Raw genomic sequence first — 21,539 nt, forward strand, 5'->3', positions numbered from 1 at the left:
ACTGAAATAAACATTAGGTTACTGAAGCTAACATCACTGAAGCTAACGTCACAGAAGCTAAAGTCACTGAAGCCAACATCACTGAAGATAACGTCACTGAAATGAAGGTTCACGGAAGCTAACGATAGGTTCCTGACGCTAACGTCAATGAAGCTAATGTCACTGAAATAAACGTTAAGTTACTGAAGCTGTCACTGAAGCGAATGCCACTGCAAGGGACATTCCCAAAGTTAACGTTAGGTTACTAAAACTAACGTCACTGAAATGAACCTCACTGAAGTTAACGTTTCTGAAGCTGACGTCACTGTAGCTAACGTCACTTAAGCGGACGTCACTGAAGCTAATGTTAATGAAGCTTATGTTACTGAAGCTAACATTACTGTTGCTAACGTCACTGTAGCTAACGTCACTTAAGCGGACGTCACTGAAGCTAATGTTAATGAAGCTTATGTTACTGAAGCTAACATTACTGTTGCTAATGTCACTGTAGCTAACGTCAAAGAGCTTTCATGTGTAGATGATGTGCCACCTAGCTAGTAGCAACCAAGAGATGACCGTTAACTTAGCATTACAGCGCAACATGTTGGTGATGTATATTGTTTGAGACGAGAGATGTAGTTCATTGAGCGGTTTCACACTAAATTAAATCTAACTTCATAGTTTTACAACAAACTGCGAACTTCTTGACTTAAATTATCTTTGAAACTGACAAACATCATGTGTGTAATTCAGGGCACGGTTCAAACGGGATAGAATAATAAGTTGTCTCTCGCACTGGGACCTAAAAAGCTGAAAGAAGTAACAGTCACCTTGTCTTTCTCCACAAAGTCTACGTAGGAAGTCCTCTCGATCTCGACCGGCTGACCCTGCCTGTCGTAGAGCGCCAGCACGAAGTGGAAGAAGTTGGACTTCCTCAGGTTGGACGGAGGCTGCTTCTCGAAGTGCGCTCGGGCTAAACCCACACCGCTGAAACACAGACAGAGAAAGAATATTTTATTATTTTAAACCTCCACAAACACATATCTGCACATGAATAACCGAGGCCGTCATATCGCTTTGGGACAGAAGCACTGTTTTAACATCACCTTAGTATATAAACATTTACTGCTGTAAATGTATAAAACATAAATGTGGTGAAGTAAAAAGTACAACATTGGCCTCTGAAATGTAGTAGTCTAAAACTGCAGAAACTGGTTATACTCTGGTAAAGTACAAGTACCTTAGTATTGTACTTAAAGGTAAAGTAGGTAGTTTATTTCAGAAGCATTTTTAGTTCTACTTGTTAAATTCTATTTACATGCTGACATCCGGTGGAGAGGCTTTAGAGCGAGGCCTCAAGGGAGGAGGTGGGATTTGTTCAGGTGGTTTTAGCTGGTGTTCTAGCTGCTCCCGAACGGCCGTCGGACAAATTTCTGACGTGCTATCAAGTTAACAATCTGTACAGTAAAATGTTGCTAGTTTACCTCCATTTCTCTTTGAAAAATTAACATAGCGTGCAGTTCACATCTTCCCAGCACCTCTTTTTTTAGACATTTCACCACACGGCTGATCAAGGCAGCACGTTTCTGCCCTGTTAGCATTATTGCTAACAAACAAACTTCTACCTTCCTCTGAGCATTCAAAGAAATCTTTATTGACTATTGTCAACAATTAGCACGGTGCGCAGAGTCCGACAGGCTGTTTTATACACGCACAGTGGGATCAGTCAGGTCGCGGCTGACCGTCGGACCGTACAGTGGGAGCACCTACATCGTGAGCTTTGGCTTTACATCGCAGTGGATTAACTCGAACAGTGTGAGTTGGAATGAAACAACAAGATCTTTAAAGTTGTGCAGTGTTCGCCCAGCTTTAGGAGACCGAGGTCAGAGTCCCGTGTGAAAGAAGGAGAGTCAAGTTAAGTTAAATAATGTTTTGTAGACAACTTACGTCACGTGACTTACTTAATGTACTTATTTTAACACAAACCAACCTCTTTTCCTAAATAAATAATAAATACATATTTAATGAACTGTATATTAAACTGTTTTTATGTGTGAAAATAACATGCAGGAGGAGGACAGTGATGGAGGAGGAGCAGCGAGTGGGAAACTACTCAGGTGATCATTCTGACTGAAACGGGGAGGAAACTGCACTGAATTGATTTATCGTGTGTGTGAGTGTGTGTGGCCTCCTCTCTATAAGCGCGACCTTTCACATAAAAGCTAGAAAAACTGTAGAGACAGAGGCTAAAACCCAGGAGAGTTCCTTCAGTCTGAGAGTCAGAGAGTCAGAGAGGAGGAGGAAGGCATTATCTGTCTCCACACATTATTAGAAAATGTCTGTGTGGATCATCATAATGTTCTTTAAGGAACACCTGAAGTCTGGAGTTCAGGTCTACTGTTCACAACCACAGAGTCCATTCCTGAAGTCAGGTTAACACGAACCTCTGTCCAGTGTTCTGGTGTCTGATCAACCTTCAGACTGGACTTCCCAAACAACAACACTACAATCACCACACTGACCTCCAGCTAACGTAAAACTATTTTCTCTCAAGTGGACGACGGCGAGTTTTTTGTTTTTTTTTACAGAATGTGCAAAATGAAAGCTACTGCAGTGTTTGCAACATGACGTCATTTCCGTGCACTTATTTTAACACGTGTCACAAATTTAAACAAACGTCTTGCGCGAGCACAAACACAGGACCCCAAAACGTATCTGCAGTTGTCCGAGAAACACAACGCCTTCCACCTGACTGCATCTCTGATTTGTTTAACTTATAAAATGTCAAAGTGAGACGCACATCCTTGTGTCAGCTGGATGACTAGAGCATAATTGTCATCAGTGAGCATTTTCGATCCCTTAAACTATTTAAATAACCACTTAAATGATACGAATAGTTCTTCTACATCAAGTTTGGACATTTTTGAGTTGGTAACATGCTGACTGTGGTGGATTTTGTACAAATTAAAGTGTGAATCCATGAGATTTCTGACACGTGTAAAGTCTAGATCTTTATTATCTGTAACAGATTGTTGATCGATCTGGTATTATTTCTATATAATTAGTTGGTCAAGAATATTGAATGAAAGCGAAGGCATCTTTGATATCTTATCTGCTGGTTGTGAAGCCTCATTATAACAGTCTAACCTCATTTCCATTCATACATGCACTAACTCGTTTTAGTCTAATCTATTATCACGTGTGGTTTGGCAGAAAACCCTGAGCTAATAGGGAAGGTCTGCACACAGAAATGAACCAGCTAAGCTAAGAACTGGACTAAAAGCCGCTGAGAGATTTTATTTTGAGGCTACAAACATGAATGAGAAAAAACAGAAAAGGTAACAGGAATTAAAAATGTGTGGAGTTCCCCAGGGCTCCATGTCAGGCCCATCATTGTTAATTTATAAGTAAAATATGTATTCTATTTGCAGATGATATAGATTTATGTATTTCTGGTAAAAATGTGAAACAACCTTTTAATACTGTGGCGGGGGGGGGAATTAAATCTTGTGCAGACTTTTTGGTAATGGTGTAAGACAACGCACACTCATGAAAAAAACATGCTGAAACTAACAGAACGTCTAAAATCAGTCTTACTCGGAGATAAAAGATTATAAGTTATGCCAGAAACCACATACAAAAGATGTCAAAGCAAAGATAATATGGTAAAGTGCAAGTATACAGGAATACAACAAACTGTTACACTTCGCAATTCTGATGACTCTTTTAAACAAAACTACTTATCGAGAATCAACAAATCAATGTTGGTTTGAGGCTTCAAAAAGACAGAAGACAGGCGTTTCTCCTTTAATGGAAATATACATGTTGACCGTGTACTTTTGATGTAGTGCTGTTTTATTGTCTCATGATGTGCTTCAGAAACATCTGCGAATATAAAAAGGCTTTTACTGAGTGTGTAAACAGAAAAACATCACTGACTTAATGTCAGCAGCTGATTTTAGGAAAAAGTGGATAAAAATCCTCGTTGATCCTGAAATAAAATCGATGTTCCTGCAGGAAGCGACCTCTGCTCTCAGCCCGGAGAAGCTCAAAGTGTCCGAGGGGGAAACGCTCAAAGCAACCGCTGAATATTTTTACATCAATCTCATTTTCCTGCTCGTTTTGTTTCCTAAAACACTTTATGATCAATATGATGGCCCGGGCAGAGATAAATATTTATTCAGGCTCAGGGTTTGTTTTTGGAAACTTGCCTGCTCTCTCTCGGTCTCTGTGTTTCTCAGCTCAGGGGTGTATTCCCCAGACGGCAGATTAATACAGCCGTGACCTTTCTGCACCCCCATTACCAATGCTTAATGCCTCATTTGTAGGCCAGTTTGTTGAAAGCTAATTCTTCCGACTCGCGGCGTTTAGCCGGGTGGACGGCGGCTTAGAGAGTCTGCGGATGAGGAGGACGGCGGCTCAGGTGTGTGTCGGTCAGGTCTGTTTTAAAGGAGGCTCGGCGGGAATAAAAAGCAGCCGAGTGTCAGAAAACACAACAGTGTTAAATTGATAAATAACACCACGAGGAATCACAGCGCTGCAGACTTCAACACTTCACCACCGCATGTTTTCAAAGACTTCCTGCGAGAAAAAAACATCTGTTTTTATCCGTGTTGCTATTCTGATGCATTTACTTAAGATCCTTATCATCCTTTACTTTAGAAAAGCAGCAACACACACAGCGCTGAAAATACTGAAAAGTACAAGCCCGGCATTGAAAATATTACTTTGGTAAAAAAGCAAAATGTACTTGGAAGTATCAAAAGTAAAAGTACTCATTATGCAGAACTGGGTCCCATGTGAGTACTTTATATTATATAACTGGATTTGTTTGTTGTACTTGGCCCAGGTGGAGCTAATCTAAACTATTTTACATTAATAAAATAAATTACTGCGGTGCACATGTTCTGTCTGTCAAATAATTGATTTTAAAATCCTGCTGCTGGTTTGTAAAGCAGAGAATGGTTCAGGGCTGAACTCCTGCTACGTTAGGAACCATCCAGACCTCTCAGGTCGTCTGGGATCAGGTCTGCTTTCTGTCCCCGGAGTCCAAACCAAACCGGGAGAAGCAGCGTTCAGCTTTTATGGAACAAACTCCCAGAAAGCTGAAGACTTTTCTTTTTACCTTTGATTGAATCAGAGTTGAGGTTTTTGGTTAATTTCTACCCTCCTGTTTGATCTTTTTATTTTCTTGTTTTATTGTATTTAAATCTATTTTATATTTATATCAATTAGTCAATCAACAGAAAAACTATTTTGATCATTGGTTATTGTTTTAGTCCTGTAGTTCCAGCTTCTCAGATGTGAGGATGCTTTTCTGTCTCAAGTATGATAATAAACTGAACTGATCAGCTGGTTGTTTTTCTGTCCGGCTGCAGCGTTCCTGCTCTGGTTCACTCTCAGCGCTCTCAGAGTGTCGTTTCAAGAGAAGAAGAAGCTGGAAAAGGCAGCTGTACACGAGCTGCTCATCAGCAAACAGCTGGTGAACATAGAGGACCAGTTAGCAGCTAGAGATACACTATATGGCCAAAAGTATGTGGACACCTGAGCATATACTTTTTGCCCGAGGCTATTTTTCAACAGCGCTTCCAACTTTGTGATTAAGGTCATTTCCTGTTTTAACACAATGTGTTCCTGTGGTCAGGGAGGTTCACAAAGAAATGGTCTTAAAAATCAGAAGAATCAGAATCAGAAGCAGCTTTATTGCCAAGCAGTGTTTTACACATACGAGAAATTTGCTGTGGTGATGAGGTGCTACACGCAGACAGACATACAGTCAACATAAATAAATGTAGAAATATATAAATATGGAAAATATGGAATAGAAGAACAGCAAAAATGTGCTGGTTCCAGCTTCTCAGATGTCAGTTTCTGCTGGTTTTCTAAGGCTTATCCACCGATAAACTGAAAGTCTTTGGGTTTGGGACTGTTGGTCGTTCAAAACAAAAGATCTAAATAAGCACACTTGGGCTCTCGGGACAGAATTTCACCATGTCCTGATATTTTAAAAACATTATACGCAGACAGGAGCGAGGTTTTACACATACACAATAGGTTTTCCAGTCATTACTGCATTTGAGAATCATTGTACAAATATATGAACACAATGGTTGGTTTCCAATTATGTTGTTTTCAGTTGTAGCGTGGATTCTGGTCTGTGGTCTGTTCTGGTCTGTGGTCTGTGGTCTGGTCTATGCTCTGGGGAGGACTGTGTGCACTCCCCCTACCTGTGCCTACCACTTCCTGTCACCTATGCCCCTTATATACAACCCTGTGCATCTAATGACACCCTGTGTCCAGAATACTAATGCAAAATGTATCTAAACAAAAAAATATGACATGGCAGCAATAAAAATAAATGGCTCCTACACAATTAATCGATTAGTGAGGAAAATAATCAGGGGATTAATCGATATTGAAATCTTATGGAGAGCCTTCTCTAGAGACCTCAGGCTGCTGTAGCGTCCACATACTTTTGGCCGTATCGTGTGTGTTAACATATAAAAACGTGCAGAATGATGCTTTAATATCGGCGTTATGGCGACGCATCCCAAACCTCAACCTCCTCACCAAAGTACCTTTGATTCAGATGTTTTAATCATGTTAGTGAGACAACATGATGGAGACAAAGACTCTGATACAAAGGTAGGTTTTAACAATAAAACAAACACTGAGGCGACCGACTCCGCTGAATTTGGCACCTGTTTCATCCAAAGCGCCATCAAAAGCATCACTTCCACCACTAAACCAGCCCATTATCCCAATTACACACAATGCTCTGCAGCGGGCCATCCAGACAGCCGATCGCCACGGTGACGCCACCGCCGCCGCCGCTCATCCTCTCCTCTCCTCTCCTCTCCTCACCGCTCTGCCTCCACTCAGAAAGCTCGTTAGCATTATTATTATTTCAATTATGCTAATTGCGGCTGCATCCACTCGTCGCCGCGCCTCGCATCCGGCTGTTAGCACTTGGCACAAGGTGTAATAAAAACAGTATCGATGGCACACGGCTCGCTCGAACATGCCCGGAGTGTAAATCACACGCCAACAGCCAGAGAGGAAGAAAAAAATAAATAAAACACACACGCGCACGTGCGCAGAACAAACACGGCGAGGCAAACGGAGGCCGCGGCCGGCGATCTGCACGTTTCTACCACAAAGCCTGAAATTAAAGGTCAGCGGGAGTCGTGTCCAGCACTCTGCAAACAATTACTGAGCAACCCAGCCGGCCCTGGGTGCAGGCAGTTCATATCCACACACACGCTGAATAATTCCACCGCCTGAATATTGCAATAAAACCTGCGAGGTCGGCCTTTCCTCTCCTCAGATGAAAGGAGCATCAGACCAGTACAGCACGTCTTCTGCTGGTTCTACACCTGCACCTACATCTGCCTGCAGCTCATGTACTTTGTCCAGACGTTGTTCAAACCAGCAGAACTTTATTTTAAATTCTCAGGGAGAACTCCTCGTTTCCGCAGATACCAGATATGTCAGGGTGGGTTTTGGGGGAAATGCGTCTAAACTGATGCAGCAGACATAAAATAAGAAGCAGCATGTGTTGGTTTGAGTGTTTCGCTCTGTGTAAACATCACACAGCTTCTGTGAAAAGCAGGAACAACACGGCGCAGCAGATGCATCAGGTTTGCAGGGAGGTGAAACATTTACAGCAGTTTCCTCTCTGAACAGCTTCATCAGTTTAAGAAACGCACAGCGGTAGAATTCAGACAGGAGCTGAACTAAAGGAGGGAACTCCCATTGACAATATAAAAACAGCAGCTAGCCTGCTGCTAACAACGTGTGCTACGTCCTAACTGACCGGGACGTTAACAACAACCTGTAGCTTCAGTTCCTGCTCGAGACGTCACAGAAACAAAGACTTGAGACTTCCTAAATACCAGACGAGGTCCAATCCTGGAACAATGAAAAACAGATAGTGTCAGAGAGGCTTTGGGTGTTTAATCAATAACCCTAAACGCTGACAGGACTTCTTCTCCGTTATGTTAAGAACACTATGACAGGAGCAGCTGAACGTGGAACTCTGTAACAGTCGTGGGACTCAAGAGAGACAGAATAAAAACAAAACGGTGCAGATGTGAGCAGCAGAGGTGGAGGTATCCTGAGGTTTAGTCCGAAAACGCTGGAGCCTACATTTCCCATAATGCACCTGGATGGCGTCTTTCGTAAGAGCCTCCCTGCCTGGTAAACAGCCACGTCTTTAAATTTCCCACGTCCACACAGACTAACAGCAGCTCAGGTTCTTTACGTCACGCACGTTTATTTAAAGGGACCAAGACCGTTAATCTGTAAGAATTATCAATTTGAGGGAACAAATTACAAATTTATGCTCAGAAATCGATCCAAACTGTTGCTGTTGGATCCTCGTTACACAACAGTTTAATTTTATGTCAAAATCTGACCGGCTTGTAATTAGGGGAACACGCTCGAAGTCAGAGTGGAACCCACACAGTTAAATGAGTCCGTTAATAACACGCTTTGGGTCCAAACAGAACCAGAATAAAGTCCAGTTTGCCTCTGGACAACATCCTAAATACACCCGCCGTAAAAATGGGTGCAAACCAAAACGCTGTAAATCCCACAGGAACCTGAACGCCCCTCAAATTAAAGATGAGTTTTAACCTTAAATTCTGTTTCATGTTAAATCCAAACTGAAAATCATCCTGTTGCTTTACAGACCGCGGCGTGCCGGACACACACACACACAGACACACACACACACACGCACACACACACACACACACACGCACACAACACACACGCACACAACCACCATGACATTAATCAAACAAGAGATGGAGTGTGACCGCCGTTCGAGTCTTTAACCAGCGTGGCCTGCCGCCTCACATACACACATATAAATACACACACACACACACACACAAGCCTAATGAGCCATACAGCACACACACACACACACACAGACACACACACACACACAGTCGGGCTGGCTGCCAGGATGTTAATCAAACAAACAGTGGATGTTTAAATGTGATTCAGTGGGAAACGCACACACAGACTCTGTGTTAACACAAATTCAACAAATCCCTGTGAATTCAGAGCGACTTGCAGTTTTGACCAACCACAGCTTTTCTGCAAATCTGACCTCTGACATCACCGTTTCCTGCAAAACGCTGTCACCCGTCAGCAAACTCACTTCCTTGTTTAGAAGACGCAGCAGGCGTGTGTGATACCAACGTCTCACATTCACAAACAAAAATAACAGCAAAGCACCGTGAAGACGTTGTGAAATTTGCTACAAATATGAGCATGTACAGTGAAGTTAGGACAACTTTCATGTTAAATCATCAATTTCTGACGCCACGCCATGGACACGCCCTTTCATGAAATCTCACAGATAGCACAACTTTCTTTCGCCAATGCCTTTAGGTTGTGCAGCGAAAATCTGAAGTCGATCAGATTTATTCAGTAGGAGGAGTTCGTTAAATTATTGAGCCAGGAGATGTGGAGGAGGCCGTAGGAGGGCAACAACCCAGCAGCAGGACCGCTACCTCCGCCTTTGTGCGAGGAGGAGCAGGAGGAGCAGCTGCCAGAGCCCTGCAAAATGACCTCCAGCAGGCCACACATGTGCATGTGTCTGCTCAAACGGTCAGAAACAGACTCCATGAGGGTGGTACGAGGGCCCGACGTCCACAGGTGGGGGTTGTGCTTACAGCCCAACACCGTGCAGGGCGTTTGGCATTTGCCAGAGAACACCAAGATTGGCAAATTCGGCACTGGCGCCCTGTGCTCTTCACAGGTGAAAGCAGGTTCACACTGAGCACATGTGACAGACGTGACAGAGTCTGGAGACGCCGTGGAGAACGTTCTGCTGCCTGCAACATCCTCCAGCATGACCGGTTTGGAGGTGGGTCAGTAATGGTGTGGGGTGGCATTTCTTTGGGGGGCCGCACAGCCCTCCATGTGCTCGCCAGAGGTAGCCTGACTGCCATTAGGTACCGAGATGAGATCCTCAGACCCCTTGTGAGACCAGATGCTGGTGCGGTTGGCCTCATGTGGCTGGAGTGTGTCAGCAGTTCCTGCAGGAGGAAGGTATTGATGCTATGGACCGGCCCGCCGTTCCCCAGACCTGAATCCAACTGAGCACATCTGGGACATCATGTCTCGCTCCATCCACAGACTGTCCAGGAGTTGGCGGATGCTTTAGTCCAGGTCTGGGAGGAGGTCCCTCAGGAGACCATCCGCCACCTCATCAGTAGCCCAGGCGTTGTAGGGAGGTCATACAGGCACGTGGAGGCCACACACACTACTGAGCCTCATTCTGACTTGTTGTAAGGACTGTAGTGTTTTCCACTTTGATTTTGAGCGTGACTCCAAATCCAGACCTCCATGGGTTGATACATTTGATTTCCATTGATCATTTTTGTGTGATTTTGTTGTCAGCACATTCAACTATGTAAAGAAAGGAGTATTTAATGAGATCATTTCATTCATCCAGATCTAGGATGTGTTATTTTAGTGTTCCCTTTATTTTTTTGAGCAGTGTATATAAAATCCAAAATGGCCGACTTCCAGTCAGAGGCTTTTTTGTACGTCTGGACACGTCTACATGTGCAAAGTTTCATGTGTTTTCGAGCATGCTTAAGCCACCAAAAATGTGCTTCATTTGCAGAAGAAGAATTCCTTTAGTTTTAACGGGGTCCTCGTGTTTTAAACACTTCACACACGCTGTCCATGTCCGAATGTATCATCAGCACCAGAAACTGCCAGGCACTTTTTAAATATACAAGGAGTTTGGTGACTTGGTGCCAGAAAGAAAACTATATAAACATAAATGTTCGAGTTATAAAAGAATAACAGAGACTGTTACTTCATGTGCAATTTGATCAGATATGCAAATGTTCATTTTGTGTATTTCACAAAAAGTGAGGACTTTTCCAATTCCAGCTCAACTTAAATTATACTTTCACAACAGAACTGGACGTCCAACACACTCTCACTCTCAACTCGTCGCATATGGACGTTTTTCGACGTTTGGGCTCCGCGGTCAAGTTAGCAATAATAAATATGCAACATAGGGTTAGACTTTCAAAATGAAAGCACTTGTTTATGTTGTGAAACATCAAGATTTGGTTAGGTTTAGGAAAAGGTCGCTGTTTATGTTAAAATAACTACATTAGTTACACCAGCTAACTTACATAACAGTCACTTATGTGACCTGCGTAATAATAAATCATAAATCTACCTAAATACGTAACTTTTCTTTCTCCTGGTTGAAAGTCCAGTTTCTTTCACCCCAACCACAAGTATCCCGACTTTTCTGTTAATTATCCTACACCTACCTTTAGCTTTAATAAATCACGCTAAGGGGCTCGCCCCCCCAAGACCAACAGGTCGTCCACATGTGACGACTTGGGAGTCAGAACGGGTCGGGATGTCACCTGAAACATGTCAGAAGGACGCAGTTCTGACTGTCTGACGTCACCAACTTGTTTTGTTTTGGCTCTGAATGTTGTAAAAGTTCAGAGTCGTCCTGGATGAATGTAATTAACACACCATCAGGCTTCCTCTCTAATTGCTGTGGAAGTCGGTTAAAATATGCACATATTGTTCATGTACAGTACCGTGTGTGCGTGCTGATTTATGCAAGGCTGCACAATTACCCACGAATACATTTAGCCAATCGGGCGTGTGTTCTCACACACACACACACCTGTTTGCTGAGCTCTTATTAGCCGTGTAATATGAACTAATGAGTTGAGGCTGAAACACGGTGAGAAGACAGCAGGCCGAGTATGTGTGTGTCCACATCCTCCCCCCTACTTCCTCCTCTGGTCCTGATTTATCAATTTCATCAATAAATTTAAATCTCTCCTTCATTTAAACCACCAAGAGCCAAAAAAGTCAAACTCACTGATCAATTAATTCAACCCCGTATGTCTCAGTATGACAGTTTTTCACTATACTGAATTAATCAAACTTGTCAGAACCACCAAACTCCATTGGAAAAATCACCTATTTAACGTTTTGTGCACCATTCTTTTAAATTGCCGGCTTTTTTTTTATGCATCGGAGTAACTACAAGTAATCACATTACATGACTAAATCTGATTTATGCATTTGTTTATTTATCGACTTAATCCATCTTGTTTTGATTTTAAGGACAGCAAATCCAGTGCAATTGCATTGTGGGAGGTCCGCTGTGGTTTCGATGGCGGTGGCGGTGCCGCCAGGGAGGAAAACGCCCGCCGACTGATTTCCATTTGTGCACCTTAATAGTGTGTGTCATTCCTAATTAGGGCGACTGGCTCGGGGAAACGGTGGCTCGATGCTGGAATGGCTGCTCCTGTCATGCTGCAATTACCAACAAATTAGTCTTTAGACTGAGGGGCTTCTGCACACGCTCACACACTTGGCCAGGAGTGTGTGAGCGTGTGCAGAAGCGGTGTGTGTGCTAACGGGTACGTTCTGTGTGAAAATGCATTTGTACAATCAGACGAGGTTTCACGGACGTCAGACTCGGACCTGCGGCTGTTTGTTCTGCAGCTTCACCCTCAACTTGACAACGCGAAGAACAATAACACAGACACACACAGACACACTGAAAATACTGAAACTCGAACTGGGCAACCGCCCGAGCTGCTCCGTCAACAATCGAATCATTAACATTAAACTCACGCTGAGTAGAAGTGAGCATCTGTTCACCTGTGCTCCGTGTGGTGTGAGTCCAGGCTTTAGTAAATCTTTTAGTAAAGCTTTTATTAGGTCAACTATTGTAATCTGATTACTTTAAAGGTCCTCTGACTTTGTTTGACGTATTAGGACAGTAGAGAAAATAATAAAATTAGAAATAGAAATTTATTTGCAGGTGTAACCTCAAAATCTAGATGTGAGATCTAGAAAGATTTTTTCCCAATGCAGTTTGGTGAATAAAGCTGTCCTGAACAGGGAAAGTGTTTGCAGTCAGATTATTTACTGCTCATTTTCTTGAATCAGGGTCCAGTAAATCTGGGGTTTTATTAGGTCAAGTATGGCAATCTGATGACTTTACAAGGTCCCCGACTATTTTAGACGTTTTAGGTCGACTGAGAAAAGAAAAAAGTGAGAAAAGGAAATTCATTTGCAGGTATACACTCAAAATGTAGATCTACAAGATGTTAAACAGACGATTTTTCCAATGGAGTTTGGTGAATGACGCTGTCCTGACCAGTAAAGTGTGTTTTTTCTTCATTTATTCATCAAACTGGTTGGTTTGATGCATTCCGCGTCCAGTAAATCTGAGTTTTCCGGGTCATGGAGTTTTTTTTTTGGATCTGAAGAAGAATTTTTTTTCTTACATCTTTGAGGGTTTTTTGTTGTGATATTTTACCTCTCTGCTCTCAGGATGGATGGAGAGCCGCACTAATGCAGCTGCATGTTTTCTCTACTCAGCTGTTTCCTCCTGAAACACATCCTTTGCCTGTCACACACACAAACACACACACACACACACGCCGTGGCCGAGCCCATTACTCTGGTCACCTGCTCCTCTCAGACGCAGCTCGGGTTAATTGTTTGCAGCTTTTCTTTTTTTTTTTTGTGCGTCGCTGCTTCATATTAGCCGGCCGGCCTGCAGCGGCTGACATTCAGCAGAGGCCGCTGAGCAGCCACGCTCGAGCGCCTGCGGTTTATTTACACAAGTCAACTTCACTTCCACGACGGTGGCGGCGGCGAGGACGACGTGTCGGTGAGAATTTACAGTAACGAGGCTGACGCGGCATCTGCTGGCTGTTTAATTATCTAACACGTTTGTAAGGCGGCGTTCAGGAGAGTTTAATTGTGTGCATGTGAAGGAGAGGAGGAGGAGGAGGAGGAGGAGGAGGAGGAGGGTGTTGACAAATGCAAATGCAGGAGAAAGTGCATTTTTTCTCACCCGGGTGGGAAAATAAGATGTTTAAAAAGGGGGAGGAAAAAGGTAGCGAGCAGTCGGGGCCTCGGCCGACCTCTCCATCACTCCTCGGCCGCCGTCATGAGTTACGACTCTGATAAAAAGTCTCTCGGCGCTCAGATCCATCACTGCCAGACGCTACGCATCTGTCTCCGCGTACAAATTCCCAATCCCCCGCCTCCCTCCCATCCTCCTGCCCTGCCACCGGGGAGCGTCGAGTGGGACGCCGAACGCCCCGATGATTGAGCCGATGACGAATGACGCCGCCGACGAAGTGGGGAATCCCCCGGTCGGCGATTATTCACCTCCTCCAAACCCTACCTGAACTCCCCCACCGAGCCTGGGAACCCGTACTTAATAACCCCCCCCCACCCCCGACCCGGCCTCCCTTTAACCCCGGAGGACAAAGATAGGGCGTGGATGGCAGGATCACTCACTCTGCTCACTCTTTGCTCTTTTTCTTTCTGTCAGGGAGGGTCGGGGGAAATCTGTTCACCTGCAGGAGAAACCTCCATCTTAACACACAAAGTCTATTTGTGCTTAAAACAAATGCATCAATCAGCTCCGGAGGGTTAAACGCTCACGAGCAGCTTCAGAACAATTCAACTAGTTTATTATTTTACAGAAATGAGCTTCAGCGTCATTAAAGGGGAAATGTCAAGGCTTCATGTTTAATCCTCTAAGAAACTAAAAACTTGAGAATCTAATCTTAAGAAACAAACTATAAATACTTTTTTTTTTAAGGAGGCAGAAAAGTGCCGCTTTCATTGAACCCCCCAAAAAACATCAGATCATTAAGGACGACGGCCGATCAAGACGCAAACACGAACGGATCGAAGGAACTAAACGTTTTAGGACTCGATAACAAAAGAGCTTTGGTGCAGAAAACAAAACTAAAGGACACTTTTTACCAGATGTTTTACAACTTTAAGTATAAAGACAATTCAAATTTAAAATCAGGTAAAAATCTAAGTAAATCGGACTAATAATCTTTACATTTACACATGATGGTTTTAGTGGTTTCCAGCTGCACCAAATCCTCTAAATTTAGCTTCTTTTTTTGTAGTTTTAAGAAACTAAATGTTTTAGGACTCAGTTACAAACACAGTGACTCGATAAGAACGAGTTTTGGAGATCTTTCACGTCCAACAACAACTTTATCTAAACTTAGACAATATGGAGACAATGAAGATCTCAAATCAGGCGAAAAGCTGAAGAAGGAAACCGGACTACTTTTTATATTCGCTTTACATTTACACATGATGGGTCTCACATCTATTACCAGGGATTTTAAGAAGCAAAGCTTCAACACAGGCTCAACAAAATGAAAAAGCCTGTATGTCAAACATCACTGAAGATGAAGGCTGAGAAAAGATTTGGGGACTGAAGCGTAGCGAGCTGGAAAAATGGTTTAATTTTGATGAATTCCAAAAAACTTGAGCTGCACCGAATCCCGTTTTAGTTTTCTCTCAGTGGTGCTCGTTATGTGAAAAACTGTGCAGTTAGATCTCCTCTGTCGTCTAAACGTGAGTCTGACAGGAGAAACTCCACTACAGTCACACGCAGGCATGCAACCTGTGACCAGAGGCCACGAGCAACGACGTCTGAGGTCAGTCTGCTTTTTATTAGCGCTCGGTCACAAGGGCGTCCTGGTGGATTTGGGTTTTAAGGCATCTCTCTCTCTCCACATGTTTCCTCTCCACTGTCCACTTCCTAATAAAGCAAAAACATTTCAAAATAAAGCACAATATTTGCCAAGACTGTGAAAGTCCAGATCCTGCTGCAGACCGCGCAGCTCTCTGTGTAAAGTACACACTGCAGTACACACAGTGTGTACTAGCATATATATGATCTGTGAAACGCAGTGAAACTGACAGGCCTCTGACCTCCAGCACACCTTCACAACAACAACAACAACAAGAGTCACAGGTGAGTTTTGGTTTGTCGTGTATGAGCGTGAAGCGTCAACACTTTGCGGGTGAAATTAATCTCTCCTGCGCTCCTGACAAAGGTTTAAAACACAAACTAATATTCACAGGTGGAGAAAGAAAATAGTTTAAATCGCTGCACCGTCTCTCTCTCTCTCTCTCTCTCTCTCCCCCCTCGTGACCTTTCCGATAGAAACACAAACAAACGTGTGATTTCACAATTTGTACAGTAGGTAAACCGTCGTGTTGCTCTGCTTTTATCTCTGACTTGTTATCGGTGTCTTCAGCTGCTGATTGTGAAGTCAGCTGTGCAACAGAGGCACTAATACTTGATATTTAAGCGAAATAACTTGATGCGCGTCCAAAGGGACTTAACAAATATCCTGAACGTGAGAGCGGGGAGTGTTTAATCTTTGTACAACAAAACCAAACGAAGGAAAACAATGAAATGTGACAGCAAACAGCTGCAGCCCGACTTCTTCTCCACACGGGATTCAAACCTGCGTCGTCCTGTGACGCCCAGCACAAACACAACCCGCTGACTCCGGTTTCATTGTGTCTACAGATAAATTAGCTCACCTTCTCCTGAACAAATACATTCACATCAAATAAACCTTAAATATCTGGATCATTAAAGTCAGACCAGCCTGAGGAGCATCTTTTTCTATAGTTACTGATTCATGAAGCACGTAGTTCAGTTCTGAGGTTTGTAGATGAGGAGTTTGTGAATGTACAGCAGACACCACAACTCTCTCTGAGGAGGATTAAAACCTTTTGGGGATTTTACAACATTAACATTGAATTTAAACTGGCTGCTTCTTACAAACGGTTACAGGAACAGTTTGGATTATTAGCTTCCTTTGCGTTGCCATTTTTCATGTGACATTATTAACGACGACGCTCTTGGACTGAGATTTCAAACACTCTCCAAAATCCACAGATAAATCGATTGATTTCCGCTCGATCTACAGGCTTAAAGCATCGACTCCAGGATTCAAATTCTCAGAGTTTAACTTGTTTTGTGTGTGGTGAGATATAGATATAATTCGATATTATCAGACTGTATTAAGTTGTATGTAGAAACGCACGTTAGTCAGACCACTCTGGGTCCTGGTTTTGGGGGTACTTTGGTTCTGCACGTCCTTCGTCTCCTTCTTAATATTTATTAGGGAGCTGATCTCAAATGCTGCAGGTCAGAATTAGGACTTCTGCTCAGTTTGATTAGAGCTTCTGCTCGTTATTTTAAACACGCTGGAGCTCCAGATTTAAAAGGTGAACGAGTCTCTGATCGTTTAAAAGGTAGTTTGGAAAGAGAACTTCCTGTGGGACGAGTTCCCTTTTCTCACACTGTTGCAGCATCTCTTTGTTTTTTATTCGTTATATATCTTCTAGGGACGTTTCCTGCGGTGCAGCGCCCACATGACGAGGAGACCGACCTGTTGCCACGTTCGAAGCTCTAACTTGAAAATCTAAATGCCAACACATGCGTGAGGAAGTAAGTGGTGGGTGATTTATGATTTTTAAATATAAAAGCCGATCAGGAAAACTGTCAGAGTTAAAGATATCGGACGTGATGCGACTCGATCAGGTAACAATCACCGACCAATAACCAGATTATCTGATGGATTAAATGACAAACAGGCAGCTGCAGCCTGCAGGACACTTCTACAGATTCTCAGAATAAAAACAAATCAAATGTTGAACGAGTTGGTTTGTGAACGCAGCCTGTCAGTGCTGATATTTCACACGCTGTTAAACTCCTAATATTTACATCATGTCAAACTTTATTCACCTAAAATTGTGATTCCACAGCCAGTCACTCTGTCTCTGCTATTATCGTCCTACATCTGACCGTCCTGGAGGAGGACAGATGGTGTCTAACCATGAATAACCTGCAAAGCCCTCTAAGGCAAATTTGTGATATTTGATTTTGGGGTTTTTGACACGTGTGATTCAGACGGACGTCTTCGCTCAGTAACGTTGAGGGTTTCATTGTTTATCTTCCTTTATGAATCACACCACAAATTATGCAGCTTCTTTTCCTCCGAAACAGAGAAACAGATAAGATGGACGACGGCATCTAAAAATAAAAAAGAAATCACCTCTGCACACCCGACAAATCTATTCCGACGCCTCGCCGTGTCTTATTTAAACAGTCACACTTCATTTAAGGGCAGATTTACAGGTTGTGAAGGAGAGATTCTGCAGCAGAGAGAGAGCTGACACACCGACACACTCCTTTCCACCTTCTTAAATCAGATTCACAGACTCACTGAGGACAAAACCAGACTTTTTTGGAGGCAAGTTTGGTTCATTTACATTAAATTTCAGCCTCAAACCTTAAACACACGGCTGGGTTTTATTTGTTTTCTTCTTGTTTGTTCTATAGATGCAAGTTTTTAAATAAAACTTCCCACTGACTTTGTTTGGTGAAACACACTAGAGTGTAACACAGACTATATATTTATATATATTTATCTATAATCTACTGTACATGCAGATCTATTTCCTCAGCTGCACTTCACACTGTTACTGCTGCACATCAAGCAGACAAAACAACAACTGTCTGCGTTCAGACTCGAGCTGAAAGGAAGAGCCGATTAATCGATTAGATGATCGACAGAAATTTTTGATAACTGATTCATAAATTAAGTCTCCGGCTTCCTCAAATATAACAACTTGCAGCTTTTTCTAGCTGTCTTCTATGAAAGTTAACATCTTTGGACAAAACAAAACATCTGAATATGTCAACTTGGACTTTGGGAAACTGTGAAGGATGGATTTTTTTTTTACAGTTTGATGAATTTCTAAATAACCAATTAATCAAGACATGAATCCGTAAATTAAACAATAATGAAAATAATGTTTAGCTACAGGAAATTTAGATTCTGTTTGTTGTTGTTGTTTAGTTGTAAATATAATCTTCATACATTGTCTGTTTCTGTCTTCTATCAACATCTCTGGACAATAAAGTTGGCGGCTGAATTTTGGATTTTAATGTCTTTTCATGCAGAATAAAAAATGTGTTTTAATAAGAAACTTTTGAAAAATTTACACACAAAATTCAGCTTTGTTTAAAAAAAGGTTTAAATTTAACTTTCTTTTTTGTTGCTGCTAAAAAGAAAAAAGGTTATGTCTGCACTGAATTCCTACAGATACAATTTAAATCAGCAGAGAAATCATGAGAACATGTTGAAGTTTGGGGGTTTTGGAGGTGATGGATGTGGTTTTGTGTTCAGGTGATTTAAACCTGCATTGATCTATCTGAGTAAAGCGGTCAGATTTCACTTCAGCTCACCTGTTTCTCCCTGAGACACTTCAGACCCTCAAAACACGCGTTATAAACACATTTCACCCCGAAAAAATAAAAAACTCTGGAGGGAAGAAGAATATTTGTGTTATTTTACTGTTAAAATTAAGATACTGATTTTGGGGATTTATTGATAATAGGTTGCCGACCTCCCGAAATGAATATTTCTTCAACTCTGGGAGGCTTTAAGAGCTTTTTCTATTGAATGAACAAACGCTGAAATGGATGAATTGCACGGTGAATCTCGGTGAGTCAGGTGTGAGCCGGGCTGTTTGTATCACAGGAGGTCAAACGTTAAGTTATTTTATCCTGCATGTGAAAAGCTGCAGAAGCCTTTAATTCAACCTGTGACCCAGTTAAATTTGGCTTTATTTCCTCCCCGAGTTGGCTCATAAATAAAAAATCGCTTAAATTCACGTATTTGAAATTCCACCCAGCAAACATAGAATTTGTAAACTAAGATGTTTGTGGATGAGATTAAAACGCTGTGATTTTAATTAAATAGTCGTGTGAAATGTCTTATAATTATCTTCTAAATAATCTTTAAATGTTGGTCGAGGATCCCGGGGAACAGAGGCGCACGGAGGCGGCGGCAGCTCCGCGCTCCTCCCGCCGCCTCCGTGCGCCTCTCTGCGCGCAGCACCAAGCCGCGTGTCGGATTTGTTTGAACAACGGATCGGAGCATAACAAACTTAACATTATTTCAACGTGAGTTTTTGATTTTATGGACACAAAGAAGCGGGAAAGCAATTTGGCGGGCGTCTCCGCTCGCACCGGGCAGCTGGTGAGCCTGAATCCGCCGCAGAGACAGAGGGAAACGGCACGGTGAGGCTACCGCTCAGCGCTGGAACCATTTACCCTGCTGGTTCAAATTACTGAGAAACAGAAGATGGAGTGACTGACATGATTTTTATATTCTTTCTCCAAATAAATGTGACTTGTTCTGAATCATAAACGGAACCGGTCATGTTTTTAAAAGTAAAACCAAGCAGCCACGCGCTCTCCCAAAATGTCCAGCTAATGCAGTTTAGACTGGAAGTTTTCTGTTTTAGTTATTTTATCCTTTTCCAGATTAAAAAACGGGAAAGCAGCGCACACACACATTCCGTCCTCTCTGCTTACTTTGTCTTACTTTCTGTAACTGCACTTGAACTCTCTCTGCAGTGTGTTTGACTTTAACTTTCTACTCGCCGTTTCTTTCTCGCCCTGCAGGCTGATCGGGAGCCTCCGTGCATGTTTCACAGGGATCCTGGAGGGTGCAAACATGACTTTCACCTTCACGCTGGAGTTTTCTAACTGTGGCAGTAATCTGCGGATTGGCGCCGCGGAGCAGAGAGATGAAAAGTTACATGATGGTTCGGGTGATGTTTTTACCTCTGGGCCGCTGTGTTGGCGTCCAAAATCCCTGCGCCCTGCATCCAGGAGCGGACCGGGGTCATGCCGGTGGGGAGCGGCTCCTCCTTCATGGTCAGGGCCCCCCGGGGGAGGCTGTCCTGGATGGAGAACATCAAAGTGTCCTTCTGGGAGCTTTGTCTTTACCAGAAACACGAAAGAAGAAGAATAATCCTCCCTGTACCAGCCACTCAAAAAAGCCAAAGGACCACCTGGATTAAGGTGGAGAAAAGAGGAGTGATGAGGAGGAGGAAGGAGGGGAGGAGGGACACACCAGCGAGCTTCCCCAAAGTACTGGGTCCTGATCCAGAAGAAGAGTCCCGGATCCCTCTGGGTTTCTCCGGGGTTGTTTTAGATCCCAGCCCGAGCTCGCAGCTGCCTGGGCTTTAAACGGCGTCTCTGTGAAGTTAAAAGAGGGCGGAGAGAGGAGCGGAGAGCGGGGAGAGCATCTCAGAGGAGCCGGGAGAGAGAGAGAGAGAGAGAGAGGGAGAGAGGGAGAGGTGGAGGAGAATCAGCCGGGATCCGGAGAGCTTGACGCCGGGAGAACGCAGCGCGGAGAGCCGGGGATCAGAGGGAGGCGAGCAGCCGCGGATTGTGGAGAAATGAAAAGTGGGATAAAAAACAAGCCACGGCTTCAAAAAGGAGTAAAATGAAATGATTAGCAAACAAGAGGGAGGGACGGACCGTGGAAGGCTGCTGCTCCCGGGGGAACAGGGGGATTGGGCAGCGAGAAATCTCATCCCCCTCCCTCCCCGGCTCTTTATGGCTCCTCTGTCCCGGCGGAGAGCTCCTTCTCCCGGGGTCCGGGGCTCTGGAGCTCCCGGGGGACCGACGTTGATCGAGAGAGGGCGGGGACACAACCAAATAAGGAAAGCTAATTTGAATATCGGTCGCACCTCTCCCGCCCCATTGGTCGAAGTGGCGCGTTGCGTCATTGTTTTTTCAAAAGACACTCCAAAAAAGGGTTTCCGCGTGTTCGGCCGCGCGCACTGTAAAAAATGAGGCTTAAATTCAAGTAGACTTTTTT

General features: G+C 43.4%; 1 protein-coding gene across 3 annotated transcripts in view; it reads right to left on the reverse strand.

Annotated features, from left to right (window-relative positions):
• The window catches only part of LOC119888958 (transcription factor COE3-like), a 195,996-nt gene extending 174,845 nt beyond the window's left edge, over positions 1-21,151 (reverse strand). For 2 of the 3 annotated variants that reach the window (XM_038699771.1, XM_038699770.1), the window contains exons 1-2: positions 20,495-21,151; positions 810-966 (exon numbers count right to left, since the gene is read on the reverse strand). In XM_038699771.1, coding sequence (XP_038555699.1) covers positions 810-966; positions 20,495-20,628 — 291 coding nt within the window. In that variant the 5' untranslated portion in view covers positions 20,629-21,151. The remainder of the gene's footprint in view (positions 1-809; positions 967-20,494) is intronic. The other variant, XM_038699772.1, reaches the window with a different exon arrangement.
• Positions 21,152-21,539: the final 388 nt, after the last annotated feature.

This window comes from Micropterus salmoides, unplaced genomic scaffold, assembly GCF_014851395.1.
Source record: "Micropterus salmoides isolate LMB-PRFRI ecotype aquatic unplaced genomic scaffold, ASM1485139v1 Ms_hic_scaffold_5, whole genome shotgun sequence".
NCBI lineage: Eukaryota > Metazoa > Chordata > Actinopteri > Centrarchiformes > Centrarchidae > Micropterus > Micropterus salmoides.